The 22,070-nt window shown below is 43.7% G+C and overlaps 1 protein-coding gene across 1 annotated transcript; it reads right to left on the reverse strand.

Moving 5' to 3' along the window:
- Positions 1-416: 416 nt before the first annotated feature.
- Positions 417-10,241, reverse strand: LOC142855458 (killer cell lectin-like receptor subfamily B member 1A). Its single transcript, XM_075981954.1, is given in 7 exon segments — positions 417-931; positions 933-1,050; positions 5,182-5,297; positions 5,637-5,791; positions 6,273-6,347; positions 7,376-7,474; positions 10,106-10,241. Coding segments are annotated over 7 exon segments (675 nt in total). The 5' UTR covers positions 10,191-10,241; the 3' UTR covers positions 417-904.
- Positions 10,242-22,070: the final 11,829 nt, after the last annotated feature.

Raw genomic sequence — 22,070 nt, forward strand, 5'->3', positions numbered from 1 at the left:
TGTGCATAACTCACATGAAGTAGGTTCCCGGGTGACTAAATTGTTCCCTGTGCTTGCCGGCCTCACAGCAAATATGTTCACTCTAATTCCAAGAGCAGGGGTTGCCTTATTGTTTCTGACTAACTCACTGTCTCCCCCAAGGTACTAGTGACATTTCTGCTGTTATGAAAATCACCATGACCAAGGTGACCTACAGAAGTAAGAGTTTATTTTGGCTGTTGGTCCCTGAGGACTAGAGTTCATAAGGGCAGAAAGAAGGCAGGAAGCAGGGTGGCTAGAGCAGAAAGCTGAGAGCTCACATCTTCAAATGATAGTATGAAGCAGAGAAAACTACAAATTAGTCTTTTAATCTCGAAGACCACCTCCAGGGACACTTCCTCCAGCAAGGCTACTCTTCTAAGCCTTCCCAAACAGTACCAACAACTAACTGGAACCAAGTGATAAAATGACAAAGGCTACAAGGACATTTATCATTTAATCTACCACACCCAGGCTGGCCTTGAACTCTCGATCCTCCTGGCTCAGCCTTCCCAGCACTCTTAACACAGGCATGCACCATCAGTCCTTGTGTTAAGAGCATTTTAATAATAATTTTTCAAGTGGTCTTTTGTGCTGTTTACAGATGACCTCAGACTTACAGAAAGTGAGGGTCACAAAGTTCAGAATAGAATCCAGTGCTCCTCAGCTGTCTGGGCTTCTTTCCACAAAACAGTTCTCTGAGATAACACACCAGCTTCTCTATACCTTTCACAGAATAAAGAAACAGAACACGGGCATCTGTAGGAGTCACAGTGGTTTTAGAATCCATGCTTTGTGTCACCAACTCTGCACTGTTTGGGCTGACAGCCTAGACAGAGTGAGTGTGGAGATCTGTATAATAAAGTAATCCAAGTGAGATTGACTATCAGGAGTCATTACACCTGGTTTCAGAGACATTTTGGTTCCTTCTGGCAGATCCAAAAGTAGTCTGAAGCACAGTCCTCAGAAACCACTTTGTCCTTTGAGATGGAGGCACAGCTGTTTATTTTAGCTTCACCAGTAATTTGTAATCTAAGGAGGAAAAGAACAGCCACTATTAGTGTTTAGAATTTTCTCATAAATGTCTTGTCGTTGCTCTCCTGTGGAATTTAAAGGAAACAGTAGAACGCACAGTTGTTCAGTGTAGTAAACACAAACATAATGTTATAAACATTGATAGCAGGGCTGATTCTGAAACTGCTGTTTCTTCGCTGGCAAAGAAACCTTCCAGCAACAATGTTCATAATGATGCATGAAACACAGATGGTTTGAAGAGATGGAGACCTTCTCATTCCACTATTAACATGTCACGTGACCTCCTCATTCCACTACTAACACGTCATGTGATCTCCTAACACATTGCCTTAGGGTTTTTATTGCTGTAAAGAGACACCAGGACCACAACAATTATTACAAGGAAAACATTTACTTGGCATGGCTTGCTTACAGTTTCAGAGGTTCAGTCCATTACCATCATGGTGGGGAGCATGGTGGGAGATATGGTGATGGCTACATCTTGACATGCAGTCTACAGGAAGTCAACTGAGACACTGGGTGATATTCTGAGCATAGGAAACCTTAAAGCCTACCCCCACAGTGACATACATCCTTCAATAAGGCCATCCCTCTCCAACAAAGCCACACCATCTAATAATGCCATTCCTTATGTGATTATGGGTGCCAATTACATTCAAATTACCACATCAATCCTGTGAAGAGCTCTTTTTTTTTAGTTTCAGTTTTATTTAATATACAAGTTTTGCAAAGGAGAGAGCCTCTTGTTCATCCCAGCCACCAGCTAGCTTAGCCCTGAAATAATCACACAGAAACTGTGTTCATTAAATCACTGCTTGGCCTATTAGCTCTAACATATTATTGGCTAACTCTTACACCTTGATTTAGCCCATTTCTATGAATCTATGTATCGCCACATGGCAGTGGCTTACCAGGAAAGATTCGGCATGTCTGTCTCTGGTGGCTCCATGGTGTCTCTCTCTGACTCTGCTTTTTTCCTCCCAGCATTTCATTTCATTTTGCCCACCTACCTAAGTTGTGCCCTATCAAGGGCCCAAAGCAGTTTTTTTTATTATCAAATGAAAGCAGCACAAAGACAGAAGGACCTCCTGTACCATACAAGGTTAGGGGCTGGAGGGATGGCCCAGAGGTTAAGAGTCCTGGCTGCTCTTGCAAAGGACCTGAGTTTAGTTTCCAGCAATCATATGGCGGTTCAAAGTATTTGTAAATCTAGTGCCAAGGAATCTGATACACTCTTCTGGATTCCAAGGACACCAGGCATTCATGTGGTACATGGACACACATGCAGGCAAACACTCATATAAATAAACCAAAAATGAATAACTCTCCAAAAATAAATTAATAGCAGAAACACACACATACAAACACATATAAAAGTATGTACATACATGTATGTGGTTTAACTATCTAACATTTGGAGAAGCATTATGGTATACCTGAATGGGTGACAACTGTTACACACAGTAGGTGCTCAATGAATGCATCCAGTATACAGAGTGAGCTCACAGGGTCTAGATCACAGAACTGGATGCAGGGAGGGGAAGATGCTCAGCTCATGTGATTCTTAGTCAGGATTCCTTTCATTGTCCTCCCTTAGGTTGGCAAGTATTGATTAATACATGGATTTCAAACATGCATAGCTCCCATGGCCCCGTAAATTCAAGTGCTAACACACAGTATCGAGGGTCTTAAAAGAAGGTGGCATCTGACAGTGGCCAGGCTCCTCATGGGTGTCCTTCTTTGTTTAGTTCTTAGTGGAGCCCTTGAGCTTGAGATGTGAATCTGATGCCATCCTAGTGGTCAGCCTGCAATCCAGCCACAATTTCCCTTGGATTCTTCCATCCTCAGGACCTGTCTTCAGTTCTCAGCATCATTTCCCTGTGGCTGATCTGTGTAGTCAAGGACTTCCTTTCACAATCCCTTTAAGGCCTCCCAGGCCTTCTCCTGCTGGACTCCTGGAGAGTTCTCTGACATTCCTTATTAATCCACAAATAACCCTGTGGGAAACTGTTACTCTCTCCCTTTCCCTTACCTGAAGCCAGGGTCAGAGAGTTAAAGGAAAGGCGGGGCTTCCTTGACTGACACTTCCTACTGAGCACAGCAGCCTCCAGGCTTCTCAGTCCCTTTAGTCTAATCAGAGACATTTTGTCCTCAGAGTAGAGGACAGAGCGGCCGAGATTCATCTGTACACTTCACATTTCTCTACTCTATGCCAACTTTTTATGTTCAAAAATTTCTCTACTTAATAAAGGCTCATGACATTTTAAGTAAATCTAAATCAGCATTTTACATTTCAATCTTTTCTGTTCTGAATAAGAAGTTCATTTTCTTGTAAGATTTGCTCAAGTTTATTCAAACAAGATTAATAAAATGATTCTCAATATCACTCCTGAAAACCTCATAAAAACGTACTGTAGAGAAATTTGACTGAATCTTACATCCTTTTGCATGAATATTTTGTTCTTGTTATACAAAAAATAATGAATTCTGTTAAAATATATAGTTTAGTTCTGAAATGTCAGGTCTCTCATTGCACAGTTACCATGACAATCTCATATAATAAGAAAGTGGCAAGACACCGAGAGCAAAATGCTTCTTTGTGAGCCACCACACACACAGTTATACTTTTGACTCCCGCTAGTGAAGGATAACTGTGGCAGGTGACTGGATCATGGGCGCACTAACTCCATCAAGGAATTAGCCCATTGCTGAGTTCCCACCAAACAAAATGAGGCCTCCCAGAAAGATGTAGGTCATGGTGGGAAGCAGCCTTTGAGGGCAAATCTCTGCTTCTCATCCCACCCTGGTGCTTGCTGTCTCCTCTCCAGCCTGCCCACCTCTAGGTGGGCAACTTTGCTGTGCACTTACAACATTTCTGCACTGCCACAGGGCCAGCAGCAATGCAGCAAGATGAAGAGGACTTGAGGCCCCTGAACTGTGAACCAAAATGATTTTCCATTCTTGTTTTTCTATGACACGTTGTTACAACAACAAAAGCTGATTAAAGCTGTTTTCATCACAGCTCCTCAAATAATTGTAGCTTTCATCACTCCAGCTAAGCTACAATGCAACCTATGACAATGAGGTCATTTCTCTCAGCTGACAAAGCTCCCTGCTGACACTGCCTTTGCTTCCCCACTCACTCTTCCTCTGCTGGCTGTGACCTGAGCTACTGGCCTCACTGCACACTAAGGCTCATTTCACCACAGCATGGAAAGGACCACTTAAGAAATTCTTTGGAGCCGAGCGGTGGTGGCGCACGCCTTTAATCCCAGCACTTGGGAGGCAGAGGCAGAAGGATCTCTGTGAGTTCGAGACCAGCCTGGTCTACAAGAGCTAGTTCCAAAACAGGCTCCAAAACCACAGAGAAACCCCGTCTCGAAAAAACCAAAAAAAAAAAAAAAAAAAAAAAAAGAAAGAAAGAAAGGAAGAAAGAAAGAAAGCAATTCTTTGGAAAAAAAATGTAAGAGTGAGAAAAGCAAAGTTCCTTGTGCCTTCAGCCTCCAAGTAGGCATGTAAAAATGCGTTCTCTTTCCTAAGGAGTTAGTTTAGTCTCCAGTCTTATAAGTCCATTGTATACATACATACATATATATACACATACACGCCCACACACACACATACCTGTGACCTTTTTATAGATGGAAATATTCAGCCACCTTTGTACTGTGGGACAATGGTCTGTAGCCTATCACTCGTATTATTTTTAAATAAATGCTGATTGGTCAGTAGTCAGGCAGGAAGTAGAGGTGGGCAATGAGAACAGGAGAATTCTGAGAAGCAGAAAGGTCAGTCTGCAGTTGTCAGCCAGACACAGAGCAAGCTAAATGTGACTACCTCGCCAGGTATCAAGCCATGTGAATAACATAGACAAGAATAATGGGCTAATATAAGATGTAAGAAAGAGTTAATAAGAAGCCTGAGATACTAGGCCAATCCGTTTATAATTAATGTGGACCTTTGTATGATTTCTTTGGGACTTAACAAGGCGGGGACTGGGCAGGATAGAAACGTCTGTCAACACCTTTGGAATCGTACTTTCAGACTGTTCTGAACTGGTATCAATGTTGGAGCCCTACAGTGAGATGACCTGAACTGAACATTCGAGTGAACTCCTCCAATACTCACACATCAGAACTTAAAGTGGAGCCGTTTATCCATCTCCAGTGCTTGTCTGGCAACGAGTAATTTAGTCCAATCCAAAATGAATTGCCTCTTTCCTTTATCAAGTCCTTTATGAATCTCTACAATCAAAGCAGAGGAGAGGACTTAACCCGAGCCTGTGTGCTGTGACTCGTATTCCACAGCCTCCCGACACCTAGGTCAAGTGTCACCTGTGTCCGTCCTGAGTCCTCAGCACAGTTCATTCTTCCTCCCTGAGGAATCTGTGCCCAGTATTTACGATCCTAGGACACTCACCTTACATATGCAGTTATTGGCTCACAAGTCCCTTTAGTCTCTCAGACTATGAGTTTCCATAATGTATAGCCTCTACTTCCCTTGCATGGAAGATCCATTAAATCTGGAGACATTGATATAGCTTCAAGAACTTGCTTCCACCTCTATTTTACAGCATAACTCACCAGTTCTTCTTGGTCTTGAATGAGCAGCAAAGTGGCTCCTTTTCTAGCGCAGTAAGATTGACCTTCCTTCCAAATATTAGAATCTCGAGAAAAACATATGCATTTCTCACGGTATAGAAGCCAGTCTTTTGGACAGTGTAGCTTAGCTGGATTCCCTGATGCAGGAAGGAGACATGGTAAATTTCTATCCGGTTTCTGCTGTGTATAGCAAGTTACACACACTAGTTGCTTTACTAATACAATTATTAACATATGCAGGGAGAAAATTGCTGTTATGACATATCAAAAAAATAGAAATAACAAGGAATTCACCTTTGTTTCTATCAATTAACTTTAAAGTTAACTCTTTGACATTTTTTTTTTTTTACAGTTAGTGATCAAGTATGCTAGCATGCTGAGATACCACGCCAAGCAGTTAAGATCTCAGGCTTCAAGGTCACACAGTTTCAGAGAAGTTCCCAGCATTATCAACTACCAGTCCTTAGACCCTTAACACGTTTTTATACAGTAATTTCCTCTAACGTAAGACCATGGTGTTGTCTTCATGGGTGCCTGTTTGAAGCCCTGGCTGATGTTAGTCCTGGTAAATAGCAAATGTCAACTGTTATTCTTAGGAAAGTCAAGCTGCAAAATTACCTGTTAGTTCAGTTATGCTCTCTTGAATATACTCTCTGCATTTTTCTATGGATGGCTTTTGTATTAAGACTCGCACTAGTAAATAAGAAAACACACAGAGAGGATTAAACACTGAAGTGCATGGTGGAACAGGTATTCTCCTTCCCACTTCAGGAGGTGGAGTTGTTTCAACAAACCTGTACATATGGACTGAAGATAAAATATCAGTCACTGAGGAATGAGTTCGGAGACAGAATGTGTAAACAAAGAAGAAAAACACAGAACGTGTGGATTTCACACCACTTTGGGGCCACATATCATCTAATGGCCTTACAGAATCTCTTAGCTTCCCACACTCACATCTGAATTCACATCTTCAGAACGAGTATTATCACACTGTTTCCAAGGAAGGCAGCTTACTGCCACTGGAGTTCAGAAGCCACTTAATAAACTAAACACTTGAGCCTTTTAGTTTTCTATGTTATTGTTTATGTCACAGTTATGCCTTTCTGGGTGCATGTGAGTTGTCGGGGTTTGGAGTCAGCTAAGATCACACACAGACACCAAACACTAAACACAAAAGAGATTCATTAATCAAGAGGGGGAGGGGCTGCCTCTTGATCTGGCATAGACATCAGCAGGTGTTTTTGCAGGACTGGCTTTTTAAGGAGAAAAGGGGAAGTCTGTGTTGAGATGAGTTGGTAAGTCCAGTGTAGCCAAAATATGAAATTTGATTTTTGGCTCTTGGTGTTTTAATCACTGGACCTTGGTGCTCTGTCTCAGGAATGTTCCATGGACAAATAAGGGAGTGAACTTGGAGGCTAGTTTAGGAATATAATCTAACAGTTTAGCAAGGGAGGGGGAAGAAGAATGGGCCAAACTGGCAGGTGCCATGTTTGCCATGCATGGGTCTGCTAGAGAGCCCTTCATGTGTAATAACCCCTAACGGCTCTCAGAAAAACTCAGAAGCACAGAAATGGGAAGCACTGCACATGGGACACTGTCTTGTAACTACTCATGTCATTGATCATCCCCCCCCCCCCCAGCTCAAGGGAACCAACCACATGAAGATGAGCTGATATCTAGAGGAACAATTCTGAAGCAAAAGCTCTCACCTCACTTACCTAAAACACTCAGTCCAATCACGGTCAAGAGAAGAAGGATGAGCCCAGCACAACTGAGTTTCAGAGCCAACCTGTGGGAACGTGGGCACGGGCAGGCGTCTGTGAAGTTAAACATCTGGTTACTGCTTAAGTCAGTTGAGTACATCTGGGATGAAAGTTAAAGGTGGTTTGGATTAACACGGACAATGGGATTCAATTAGAGGGTGTGCTGCGGATGTGTTTCTCTGCCATCGTAAAGCAGATCCCAGGAGCTGAATTCTGCATTGTGTTCAGCTGTTTGCTCTGATAAAGCAGGACTGAAAACGAATGCTCATGCACGTCTCGGTGGATGTGAAGACGTGTTGAAAACTGCTGAGTGCTGTACATCAAATGGCACATTCTGCTGCGGGACTGGAGTCAACGTGTCACTAAGGAGGACCTTCTTTACTAAGAGACATTTTTGATGCTCAATCTTGCGGTAATTGTGCCTTTTGGTGCTAATGGTATGTGATTCTGTTCCTGAACATGAGGTCTGTTTCAATGAGGTCTACAGTGTTGTTCTCCAACTTGAATTACAGTTATGTTATCTCATGAGTCCACACCATATTTTCAATATTTCAGTTGAGGTATTTCCTCCTATTGGCTGAGTTCTAAAGCCCCCTAATGAATAAATGAACTGAAAATGTGCCTAATATCACACACTATGTACACAGTTACACACACACACACACACACACACATGCACACAAACCAAACACATGCTACACATTGTGGATATAGCTTTTACGGTGCTCTTTCCTTAAATATAGTACATTGATAATTGCTTTTGCTGTGCTCTGTTCTGTTTCTGAGAGAGAATTGTCCATTGGTCCTGGCTGACCTCTAACTCTCTGTGTGGCTGAAGATAACCTTAAGCTCCTATTCTGAGTGATGGGAATCTGCTGGGTGGGCCTGCGGTAAGATGCTGCAGTCTACCATAGCCTGGCAGCTTTCTCTAAGCTTGGAAACACGGAGGACTCTCTCCCCACACCTGCTCTCTATCAGCTCTTATCTGGAGAATGTCTCTGGGCTCGGAGTACAGTCCTTATCTGAAAGCTGTCTGCAAGCCTGGAGGCCTGACTTATCTTCAGCTCAGTTTCCTGTTAGACACATTTTCCTTGCTGCACTTATGATAACTGAGACTTGTATTAGGAGCTTTGCTATAGGACCCTGCTGCCACATATGAAGCCTTATAATAGGAGTGTACAAATTAGGGTTTGTCCCCAGACTCCCCAATCCTATATATTTCCTATACTCTGGAATAAAGCTGAGCTGATTCGTCAAAGTCATCAACTGGAGGTCTGTCCCTGTCTTACTGACAGCCATCCAAATCTTGTTCTCCACTTCTGCTTTTTCCACCCCATGGAACAATGCAGCTAGCCACCCAAGGAAGAAGCAGAACAGCAGGATTCTAGGTGTGCACCAGCCACAAGTGGGCAGCATGTCATGTAGAGAATAAGAGACTACGAAGTCCTCCACCCTAAATAGGACATCTGCATCCTAACCCATCCCATTCCCAACCAAGGCTCAGGCATTATCACAAAAGCGGGCAGAATGACCATAGCTCCAGAAGTGCTGGATAACTACAAGGAAACACTGTCTTCTGGACATAACAGAGCGGTTACAGAGATGAACTTAATGGCGTGCACAAGACCTTCAAAAGCTCAAGTCTGACAAAAGATTGTGGGGGAGTTGGGCGTGACGTTCCACCCCAGACTGGGGAGATATTCACAGGGGATGGCAGCTAGGAGTGGGGGAGTCAGTTTTCTTCCAGGATACAGTCCCTAAGAGGTCACCTATGCTCCTGGACATGGCCTTCACCCATGCACATACTGGCAGAGCTGACTGGATTCAGTGGGAAATCAAACCCCAACCCTTAAGCTCTTTAAGTCCCTTCCACTTTTACAGGTATAAACAGGTATAACAAAGACTTTCTTGTGCCTACCAAAATAACTGGCTCTGTCAAATCTTCCCTCTAGTTATTTAAATCCCCCACTTTTCCCAGACCCTTTGTACAGATCATAATGAAGCTCATTTGGTGACTCAAAGATTTTTTTTCTGATTAAAAAATCTGCTAATTTAATAGTTCCTGACAAGCATTCTTAAAAAGTTGTGATTAACATTCTTGGCACAATATAGAAAGATTAAATTTAACGCATTGCGATATTCTATAAGGAAGCTCAGTTACATCACAGAATCTCATACTATACCATGGCCATTTTAGATTTAATTTCTGCCTCAGTGTCTGTCTCTTATCCCCCATTCCCCTAAATTATCATATCCTTCATATTTGTCTCACTTCAGTCTTCCACATTAGTTCCCATTTCCTTCCCTCAGATTTCACATCCTCGGGAGACAGGGTGCTGATTCCACCAGTGCTCAGTGCTAGGATGCTGTGGAGCTGAGTCTTAGTGTTTGTGTTCTGTAGAAGTTTGGACCAGGCAAGATGCTTCACTGAGTCTCTCTGCTAGAAGCATCACTTTCCTTGTAGATGTAAAGCAGCCCTACTTCAGGGTCTTATGACTGAAGCTGAAAAGAAGGGCTGCCGTGTCTCACATTAACTGACTAGAAGGGAGTGCATGAGCTTCTTATCTCTAAAGCTGTGAGCATCTACTCTCTTTAGCATGGACCTTCAAAGCAACAACAAAACTGTAAGAGGAAACCATAATTCTGGAAATATTCAATGCCAGAAGGAGAAATTAAGCTACTGACCTGAGGGACGAGATGGAGGCGATGCACACGGAGGCCCTGGAGTCGTGGGTGTCTTTAAACTGAAGTAGACGCTTGGTGTGCTCATTGCGAATGGGAGATGTGACACTGAACCTGTCAACAGGGACAAACTCCAAGGTCTAATATTTGAACAGAGTATAAAAGGAAGTCCCCTACAAATGCTCTGCTGTGTGTCCACATCCACCCACACTTGTCTCTGAGGGTTTCTGTAGTCATCTTTTATTTCCACTTTAATAAATACAGCTTAACTGAAGATCAGAGTGCAAAACTAAGTCACTGGAGGCCAGGGCATAGTGACAGAGACCTTTAATTCCAGAACTCTGGAGACAGAGGCAGACGGACTTCTGTGAGTTCATAACTACCCTGGGCTACATAAATCGATCCCACAACAGGTCCAGGTGGTGGTGGTTTACACAGGTGGTGGTTTGGAAGTTAGACACCTTTAATCCCAGCACTAGGAAGGTGGAGACAGGAGTGATATGGCTGGGTGGAGAGAGGAATATAAAGGGGAAGAGACAGGAACTCACTGGAGCGTGGTGGAATCTTCAGTCTGAGAATTTGTGGAGACAGGATCTCGCCCTTTCAGTCTGAAGATTGGTAGAGGTTAAAGGCCTCTCTAGTGGTTGCTTCTTTGTTTTTCTTATCTTCAGCTTGAACCCCGACATCTGTCTCTGGGTGTTATTTCTTGTGCAACAGGTTTCTCCATAGTTTTGACCTGGGTGTCTGTCCTGCTCACACAGCGTACACACTGTTGTCTTTCTTTTTATTTTTGTTTCTTTCCTACAATAAGTCCCGACTGCAGCCCTTCCTCCCCTCCTCCCAGTTTCTTCCACCTCCACCCTCCCCCAGATCCACTGCTCTTCATTTCTCTCCAGGAAGGAGCAGACGTTCCAGGGATATCAATGAACACGGGATATTAAGATGCAGTAAGGCTAGGCACAGGCCCCCATATCAAGGCACGACAAGGCACCCCAGTAGGAGAAAAAGGGTGCTATAAGCAGGCAAAAGAGTCACAGACAGCCCCAACTACCACTGTTAGGCGTCCCTAAGTTGACCCACCACAGCATGTACGCAGAGCGCCTAGCACAGACCCATGCAGGCTCCATGGTTGCTGCTTCAGTCTCCGTGAACCCCCGTGAGCCCTGCTTAGTGGATTCTGTGGTCTGTGCTCTCCTGGTCTTCTCGACTCCTCTGGCTCCTGCAATCCTCCCTCCCCATCTCTGGGTTTCCAGAATTCCAACTAACATTTGACTGTAGGTCTCTGCACCTGCTCCCGTCGCACACAATTGCCTTAAGAAAGGAAGGTGCAGCCTGGCAGTGGTGGCACATTTCTTTAATCCCAGCACTCGGGAGGCAGAGGCAGATGGATCTCTGTGAGTTCGAGACCAGCCTGGTCTACAAGAGCTAGTTCCAGGACAGGCTCCAAAGCTACAGAGAAAGCCTGTCTAGAAAAAACCAAAAAGAAAAAAAAAAGAAAGGAAGGTGTAAAATGTGGTTTCTGTTCCTTATCAAAAATCAAGGGAGACTTTTTGTTCTGGTTCCTGTAACCATTTGTATTGAGGAATTCTCTAAGGGGAAGCTTAGGGTGAGTGAAATGTAGCATCTTCTTCAATTCAAATTTAAGTGGCCATTTTTCCCAAATTACTAGCAATTATGATATATAGTTTATTATTCTGTGTTGTAAAAGTAAATATTAACATGTGAAGTTCATAGTTACAGTTGACATGAATTGAAGCTCTAGAATCCTCTGGAAGCATCCATGTTGTGAAGAAAACTGTGAGATACGGAAGTGAGGACAAGATGGCAGAAGCAGTCTGCTGGCTCTGAGTTCCAGGAGACAGGAGGTGCACACATTGTATGGGGCTCACACTCATTCCCCAGGACCACTGATGATTACAAAGTGAGGGGAAGCCTTGTGAGGGTCTCACAGCACACTTAGGACCCCGTGAATCCTCCTCAGCTGTCACTGTTTGATGACAGTCATTTCTTCCAATGCCAAGCACAGAATTCTGCTTTATGCTTCATCTATTTAGTTTTGGAGCACTGGGAATTGAACTTATGGCCTCATGAGTTTGAGGCAAGCACTCTATCACTGAACTATGTTCCTGGCCCTTTGTGTTTTGCCTAAACCTAATAATTGAGCCATTACAGAAGATTTTCCAGAGTTTTCCATCTTGAGTGATTATTTTTTAGAATCAAATATCAAGAATTTATGAAAATATTCTCAGCTTTCAGTACATAAAAATTTCAGCGTATATATAAGGCCCTCAGGCCTTAGTACACAGAGAATTTACCTGATTGCTCATGAGTGATGCTTGTCCCTGCCTATAAATCCTCTTCCCTTGCCAAGGCACAGGTAATTTTAGGTGGGGAATGTGTGAATAAGCATTGCAACTATTTAGGTGTTTTTCACCACCTAGTAACCTGGTAACCAATGACAATTGGGCATATGTATTAGAAAGATCAATAAGGGAAGTCTGATGGTCTTAGCAGAAGATTCAAATTATGCTTTGCGGACACTGAGGTTTAACTAAGTTCTGAAGCTGCCTGTGGCTACCAGGAATCCACAATAGCCGTGTGAAAAATAACAGATCTGAGTTGAGATATTTTTCTTTAACATACTGACAAAAGTGTGAAGTGACCAGAAGTGAGAAGAGCTCCATGCGTCTGTGGGCAGCATGCAGTACGCAGTATGCAGCATGCAGCCTGCAGTATGCAGCTAACTACGATCGTTTTGTCTAATACAGAATCTGGAACATCAGCAATCGCCTGCATAATCATTTATACAGTCAACCAGCATCGAGCATCCCAGGAAAGCAAAGGTTCCAATAGTAGCTCTGGTATCTTGTTAATCACAGCTGATTCTTCAGCCCCAGCTAACCACAACCTCAGAGTCTTAATTCAAAAAAACCCAAGTGGCCCAGTTAGAGTCTTCAAACTTTCCTCAGAGACTTCACAAGCCAGGCCTCCACCTTTTGCATTGTCTTCAACATTCTTATCTCCCAACCCCTACAGAACAGCTCACCAAGCACTGAACACTCAATAACTTTTCTTGCACCAAGTTCCAAAGTCCTTCTAGCCTGGCCTCAGGTAAAGCAGACGTCTTCGCTGAAGTTTGCTGAAATGCAGAACCCCAGGAAGGAGGTGCAGTCTGGGGTTGTTGAGTAGGCTTTAAGGAGTATTGGCAGGTGGTGGAGGATGTCTTACCTGGGGTCCCTAGGACCAGCCTAGCCTCCAGTAAAGCAGCAGGAGATGTATAGGGGCCGGGATATGGAGTTCAGAGGTTGGGGTGCTCTTGGGAGGTATTGGTGGGCTTTAAAGAGTTTTAGTGGGTTGTGGACGATGTCCCTAGAATAACCTGGCTTCCAGTACAGCATCTGAACATGTGGACCAGGAGAATATAGAGCCCAGGAGAGGGAGTCTTTTTTTTTTTTAGAGACCAGTAGTGTTTGATTTTACCATAGGTCTCTCTGACTTATTTGTTCCTTTGATGTCAAATTTCTTGAGTTCTTTTCAGAGATCAGCCCTCTGTCTGATGTGGGTGGGTGAAGATCTTTTCCCATTCTTTAAGCTGCCATTTTGTCTTGTTGACCATGTCCTTTGCTTTACAGAAGCTTCTCAGTTTCAGGAGGTCCCATTTACTAATTGTTTCTCTCAGTGTCTGTGCTGCTGGGGTTATATTCAGGAAGTGGTCTCCTGGGCCAATGTGTTCAAGTGTACTTCCCACTTTCTCTTCTATGAGGTTCAGTGTGGCTGGCTTTATGTTGAGATCTTTGATCCATTTGAACTTGAGTTTTGTGCATGGCGCTAGATATTGGTCTATTTACATTTTTCTACATGTTGATATCCAGTTATGCCAGCATCACTTGTTAAATATGCTTTCTTCTTTATATTTTTTATTTTTAACTTCTTTATCAAAACCAATAAGCAGATTACCTACTACCAGTCTACAATAGCACAGATTCTACATTATCATTCTAAAAGGGAGGAAAGGGAGCCTGGTGAGGAAACACTGAACCAAAGCAAGACTGAAAACCACTGGGGCAAACTCTAAACTCTACATCTCCATACCTGATGTCAAAGCACAGGCCAGATCTCCAACTCCCTTCAGCTTTGTTGACTGCAGCACACTTCTTTCTCTTGGACCATTTGAGTTTCCTCTGTTGGGAATTCTCTGTTCACATTTGTGCCCCATTTTAAAAATTGGATTATTTGTTTTTTTAATATCTAGTTTCTTGAGTTTTTTGTATATTTTGGATATTTGTCCTCTGTACAGTTGGTAAAAAAAGTCTTTTCCCATTCTGCAAGCTGCTGCTTTGTCCACATGATGTTGTCCTTTGCCTTACAGAAGCTTTTCCATTTCTTGAGGTTCCATTGATTAATTGTTGATCTTAGTGCCTGCCTAAGTGGTGCTCTGTTCAGAAAGTCTGTTCCTGTGTCAATGAGTTCAAGGCTATTCCCCCTACTACTCTTCTACCAGGTTTAGTGCAGCTTGCCTCATGTTGAGGTCCTTTATTCATTTAGAGTTGAGCTTTGCTCAGGGTGCTAAATTTGGATCTATTTGCATTCTTCTACATGCAACCATCCAGTTTGACCAGCACCATTTGTTGAAAACATTGTCTTTTTTTTATAGCTTCCTGATTAAAAAAAAAGTCAGGTGTCCATAGATGTGTGGATTTATGTCTGTGTTTTCAGTTTAATTCAGTGTGTCTGTTTTTATAAAATGCCACACTTTTTATTATTGCAGTTTTATAGTACAACTTGAGTTTGGGACTGGTGAGACCTCCAGCAGTTCTTTTATTGTTCTGGACTATTTTAGCTATCCTGGGTTTTGCGCGCACGTGTGTGTATGTTTGTGTGTGTGTGTGTGTTGTTTGTTTGTTTGTTTCCATATGAAGCTGAGAATTTTCCTTTCAAGATCTGTGAAGTATTGTGTTGGAATTTTGATGGAAATTATATTAAATGTGCATGTTACTTTTGGTAGGATGGTCATTTTTGCTATGTCAATCCTACCAATCCATGAGCATGGGAGATCTTTCCATATTTTGATATCTTATTCAATTTCTTCTTGCAATGACTTCAAATTTTTGTCATACAAGTCTTTCACTTGCTTAGTAAGAGTTTTATGAAGATATTTTATATTATTTGTAACTATAGTGAAAGATGTTATTTCCCTGATTTCTTTCTCAGTCTGTTTGCCACTTGTTTATAGAAAGATTACTGACTTTTGTGAGTTAATTTTGTATCCAGCTATTTTGCTGAAAGTGTTTATCAGCCATAGATGGTTGCTGGTGGAATTTTTAGGGTCCCTTATGTCTACTATCTTATCATCTGCAAATAGTGATACTTCTTCCTTTCTCATTTGCATCTCCTTGATCTTCTTCAGTTGTCTTATTGCTCTAAGACTACCAGTACAATATTGGATAGATGTGGAGCAAGTGGATAACCCTGTCTTGTTCCTGATTTTAGTGCAATTGCTTTGAGTTTCTCTTCATTGATGTTGATGTTTGCTATGAGATTGCTGTATATTGCCTTTATTATATTGAGATGTGTCCCTTGTATCCCTGATTTCTCCAGGACCTTTATCATGAAGGGAGTGAGATTTTGTCAAGGCATTTGCTGCATCTAATGAGGTGATCAAGTGGCTTTTGTCTTTAAGTGTGTTTATCTGGTGGATGACATTTATTGATTTTCATATATCTGACCATCCCTGCATCATTGGTATGCATACTTGGTCATGGTGGATGATCTTTTTGATGTGTTTTTAGGTTCAGTTTGCAAGTATTTTATTGAGTATATTTACATCTGTGTTTATAAGAGAACTATGTGGAGATCAATGTTGTTTGTTTCTTCAAGACAGTTTTTCTCTGTGCAGTCCTAGCTGTTCCGCAATTCAGTCGTGGACCAGGCTGGCCTCCAACTCATGAATCCACCTAGGACATGTGCCACCCCACTTGACTTTTGAGGGAACTTTTGACTCCACTTGTTCTGTTAAATGCAAGGGTGGTCAGAGAGATGGAAAGAGGAGAAAGGAGAGATGTTTGCCAAGCCTGTTGGTGAACTTGAAGCTGGTATACAAATAGTGAAAACACAAAACAGCCAAGCTGTTGTCGAAGACAGTAGGTCCATTACTAAAGAAGCTAAGAAATGAAAGGATCATTGAATATGCCATCAATGACTGACTAAATGAATGGATCAGTGATAAAGAGCATCAAATGATCCAGCAGTCTGGCACTGGGTGTGTATCTGAGGGGAGAATTCAGGGACCATTGTCATCACAGCAGGATTTATAGCAGTCAAAAGGCGGCAACAGACAAGCTTGCTTCCCCAGACATAGTTACACACTGAGTGTTGTGTGCATAGATCACATTCTTCAGCCTTAAAAAAGAACTACCAGTTAGATTCTGTTGCCCACATGCCATCTATGCTGAGGAAGATTTCAAACTGTTAGTCTGCCCGAACCACTGCCATCTCTATCCCCTCTCTCAGGAGCAGAACAGAGAGGCTGGGGTCCTGCCAGTGGCATGTATTGCTACAGCATCACCTTTGACCTTAGGAAAGTACCAGGAGGCTAGACCTCTCCCAGACAAGGGTTTCTGCCCTGACACATGGGGTCGTGGCTAGTGAGCAGAGAAGCTCAATGGTTGTCCTGACAGAAAGGCTCCCCCCACCACACGCACACCCTGCATGTGGACCTGGGACTACTACAGGGTCTTAGGGAGGGCTGAACCCCTAAGGTCCTGTTGAATAGAGGGGAAAGCTCAGCACAAAAGACTTTGAAAAGATGAAAGATGTTGTGAGTGGCTTGATCGGGGGAGGGGGAGGGAAATGGGAGGCGGTGGCGGGGAGGAGGCAGAAATCTTTAATAAATAAATATATTTAAAAAAAAAAGATGTTGTGAGTGCCTGTGTCCTGGTGGTGTGAGAGAGGCTCATGGGGTGGGGGGAGGAAGAGGAAGGAAGAAGGGGTGGGGAATTGCACCAGGTACAATAAGGATGAAACCAGGACTTTATGTTAAATGAAGTGCAGCAAGCAAGAGAAGATAAGTACGTATAGGCTGTGGGGCAGGTGGTGTGTGCCCTATGTGGTGTAGAACCTATGTAGGATGTGGGGCAGGTGGTGTGTGCCCTATGTGGTGTAGAACCTATGTAGGCTGTGGGCCAGTCGTCTAGATTCTATGCAGGATGTGGGGCAGGTGGTGTGGGCCCTATGTAAGGATGTGGGACAAGTAGCTTGTGGGAAACATACATCTCTTTGGCTGGACATTTCCTGTAGCCCCACACTGCTCTGAAACCTAAAGCTGATGCAAAGAGCACCAAGGACCTGTACCCCAGAACGAGGATGATGCAGACCAGACAGGGAAGTGGAGTACTTCGTGTTTTTCAAAATATGTCACTCCCAGGAAAGTTCTTGGTTTCGAGATGAACTTAATTGGAATTAATTAATTAAATTAATTGGGATGAATTTAATTTTCTAAACTAAGTAGAATCAGGTTAGGTTTAAAAGTTGAGTTTAAAATAAATTAAAAGTGAAAATAGTCTTTTATTGAAATAGGCAGGGCCTATTAAGAAAAATAAAAGTAGCTTGAGAGAAAGCTGGGGTCATGATCCTAGCTTTTGAAGACTGAACCATCTCTCCAGACTACAGCAAATTTTCAACCTTTCTCTGAATTACTTCAAAACCATTGCGAACCAACATTTCCGTTGATCATATTCGCATTGCTGTTCTCTGAGGAACTGTTTGCCTGAGTGGGAGGTTTAAAAACAGAACAGAAACCACTGGATGAATCCCAAACCTTTGCGACCATCATTTCTGATCTAGGCGAAGGCTGCTTGCTGCTTAGCACCTGCAGGCTTAGGGAAAAGAAGCCTAGGGGTCGGGAAGGTGAAGATGCCATAGGAGGGAACAGAGTGTGTCAGGAGAGAGAGCAGAGTGCGTACGTGGGCAGACGTGAGGGTCAGGAGTGCACATGGGCAAGGGCTAGTGAGCAGCGGTGTGGAGCTGGTGCCTGTGTTCCTGAAGTAGCTGGAGCGAGCTGGGTGCTGGGTGCCCAGAGGGATTGGGGTGGAAGGAAGGCTTTGTGGCTGTTAGAGGGATGCTTTGGAGTGGGGTGTGGTCATGGATTCGTGTTTTCATGCTGAAAAGAAAAAGAAAGAAAAAAAGATAGGTATCCCAGGCTTGCCTCGCACTCCTGATCCTATGTGCCTCTGTCCCTCAGATTCTAACCCCCAGGCTTTAACCCCCTTAGCTTATTGTGGTGTCTTTAATTGAACCATGAGAGGGCTTTCTTAAAAGCTGGACTCTTAGGAACCCTGTTAATGGACTGGGTGTGGCCTAGACTCAGTCATCTGCGATGGAGGGCAACTGGGCACCTGAATGGTATCCTATTAAGGGCTTAGACTTTTCTTTGACAACTGGGGAGGCCCATGCCCTACCTCATATATGTCCAAATATACAAGGAGATTTCATGACTGATTCAACAGCTTTTAAGAATTTAATAACCAAATAAAAATGGGTGAAGAACTTCAATGGGCACTATAGCAAAAAAAAAAAAAAGAGAGAGAGAGACGGGGTGGCCTAAAGGTGTTTTAAAGAGGGAATACTGAACACACAATCATGAAGTTAGTGTGAATCTAAGAAGACAGCGTGCCGCCTCCCCCCTCCCCACCTTTCAGCTCCTACAGTCAGTCTTCCAACCCTATTCCAGAGGATTCTCTTGGCATTGGAAGCCAAGGGATGCCTTATTGTCATAGATGTCTTGTTTGAGGTTGAGGGCTCAGCAATTACTTATACTCAGGACTCTGACCATTCAAGGTTGCTCTGCCTCACCAAGTCCTGTGCTGCCTCTCAGGCCTGCCCAAAGCCCTCTCTTGAGTGGCCTTTTCTTGCCTACACTAAGCAGTTCAGGCTGAGCTGATAGCGCTATGGAAGATCAGCAGGGGACAGCACAGAGCAGGGGTGAGACAGCACAGACCACAGAATGGCAGAGGCAGGGAAGCTGAGGGTAGCAGGCCATGCTGTGAGCTCAGCAAGTCAGCTGCTGTTTGACAGCTGAAGATGTAGCTGACCAGTTTTCAAGCGGCCAGGGCAGGAGGGGAAAAGGGAGGAGGAGAAAGAGGACACGAAGCAGGCAGAGGCTGAGGCTGAATAAGGGCAAGAGGCTGCGAGAAACAAGTGAAGAGCAGCAGCAGGTCCTTGTTGTGGGAAGAGTCCCAGAAAGCTAGATGTCTTCACAGACAAGGGTCTCAGATCTGGGGCTGAGAGCTGGGACACAGGCTTCTGCTAAGTGCTAAGGGTCCAGAGTCCTGGGGACTGAACCCTCGAGGGCTGAGGTCATGATTATTGAGGACTATACAAGGACCGGACACTTGAGGGCGCCAGTTGCTGCTGATTCCCAGACAGCTGCTGTGCCTCGCTTCTGCAACTGAGGACAGCTGTGAAGCAAGGCAGCCAGCAACAGAAAAGCAGGCATTTCTTGCCTACCCAGGTGGAGGGAAGGGACTCTCAGCCATTTCCACACACACCATGTAATTACAAGAATGACTTGCTGGAGATTTTACATAGACGCCGCTCTGACATTCCTTTACCACAAACCTCACCAGAATCAAGGGAAAACAAGTATGAACGCTGACCGAGAATTCATTTCAGAATAAATATTTTAGGATAAATATCATAAATATATAGCAACCTGATCATAGTAGGCTGAGTTGTGGACAAATTTGACTTTGATAAAAGAGTTTCTGCAATAGACTAAATGAAAAGAATGAGCATAAGAACAAGGATTAAATGAGCCGGCAGCAGTTAGCAGAGACATGGAAGACAACGGGAACTAAAGGGGATGCAATGTGATAATAGGATATAGCCACCTGTCAGGCAGGTTAAAGCCATAAAAAAAGTAATTGTTAAATAACTAGGGATCTGGAGAACAGACAGCACAGAAGCTGAACATTCATACCAAAAAGCTTTACCAAAAATATTCTGAGCAGTCAAGGAAAAAACACATCCCAATGAAATGCCCTTTTTCTATATAAACAGAGGTAACTCTCAGAGGTAACGGGAGGTTTCAGAGTTTATTTGCATTTGCCATTCCTGTGAATTCATCATAAATATTCAGTGATAAGTAGCATACATTTGTTTATGTCATTTTTATCTCGTGGTATTTCCATAACCAAAGAGCCCTGGTCATCCATTTAAGACTTCCCATGCTTCAGGTAAAATATCTGACTTTTTCTCTATTCCTAAGAAAACCATTCATCTATACAACATCACATGAGCAGCCTTCCCCCAGGCCTTGTTTTCTAATTCTGGTGATCCAGCTTTCTATGTTGTACATTGTCATACATGATGTGTATTCCACACTTCAGTTTTCCCATGGAACCCTCCCAACAAATAGATGTGGCCTGCAGCTCAAGTAGATATGTAGTGACTCTTGATCGAATGGTTGAACTGGAGTGACCACCTACTACGGGGGCTGTATTGTTTATAAAAGGGGAATTTGGAGAGGAGTGACTCCCAGGCTGTCCCCCATTTTATCCTCCATCTACAATCTTTGTTTTTGATAACAGAATTAAAGAGCCATTTGTTACAGAAATAAAGAGTATTGATGTCCACAGACTCCAGACGGAAGCTAATAGGCTTGTTAGGACACAGATGGTTGATGTGTCTACTGAGCAGAATCATAAAAGCCTGCTTCTCAGAGGCCACGATCCACAGCCAACCACTGGGCCAAGCTCTGGGAGCCCAGTGGAAGACAGGTGTTTGGTTGGAAGTGTCACCCCAGCCCCTGGCACCCCTATACCCAAAGAGTCTGAAATGTTTGGGTTAAGGCTTCATCTCAGCCCCTGGCCTCCACACATTCAAAAAAGTCTGGAATGTTTAGGTAGGAAGTTTCATCCCAAGCCCTCTCCTTTGGGAGTTGCCTCAGTCCAGACTCCACCTCTGAGAAAGCCCGCCAAATGATGGACCTTCCCCAGAGATGCTCAAGACCACTGCCACGGGGTATTTCAACTGCCCCCCAGAGAATAAGCACGTGGTTTTCCCACCTTCCTTCCCCAGCCACCCAGGAGCGTTAGTATCCATTAAACCTGGGCTCTTTTTAAAATTCGGTTTGATTTGGTCTGATTCAGATTATTACATTGGCGTAGAGGATTATCGCTCCACAAACAATTTTTCAAGAGGGGAGAGGGATTATATGAGCAAGGGAGAGGATCAAGATCATGACAGGGAAACCCACAGAGACAGCTGAACCAGGCTCGTGGGGTTCATGGCCTCTGGACTGACAGCTGTGGAGTCTACATGGGAACTAGGCCTTTTGTATGTGGGTGACAGTTGTATGGCTTAGTCTGTTTGTGGGACCCCCTAGCAGTGGGACCAGGATCTATCCCTGGTGCATGAGCTGGGTTTTTGGAACCCATTTCCTATTGGCGGGGGGGGGGGGGGGGGATGCCTTGCTCACTCTTGATGTGGGGAGGGGGAGGTGTGACTTGATTCTGACTCAACTTGACATGCCAGGCACATGGGAGGCCTTATCCTTTCTGAGGAGTAAATGGGGGTGGGGGAGGTGCAAGGAGGAGGAGAGGGAGGGGGAACTGTGGTTTGTATGTAAAATGAATAAAAGAAAAAACCTGTTTCTTTGAAGACCTTTGTGGTTGTTATTTCCTGTGCACAAAGACAACTCGCCTGCTTTTGTTTACAGTGGAAAATTCTGAACCTTGAATATCAAAGGCTTTTACCCAATGTCCCATTTCATCATGACTTTGAAAGTTTCTGTGTAGTGGTTTCATTTATTACAGGACAAGTCAGAAAGAGCACTTGCTGTTTATAGTAGTAAAGGTGAGGGTAAGGGGTTTCTGAGGTTCAGGATCCTTGATTGGCTGACATTTGTCTAGGGGTGTCCTGGTTTATGTTTGCTGGCAGGTGGTCCTATCTACAGCAGTTTGAATGTTAG

This window comes from Microtus pennsylvanicus, chromosome 8 (assembly GCF_037038515.1).
Source record: "Microtus pennsylvanicus isolate mMicPen1 chromosome 8, mMicPen1.hap1, whole genome shotgun sequence".
Classification (NCBI taxonomy): domain Eukaryota; kingdom Metazoa; phylum Chordata; class Mammalia; order Rodentia; family Cricetidae; genus Microtus; species Microtus pennsylvanicus.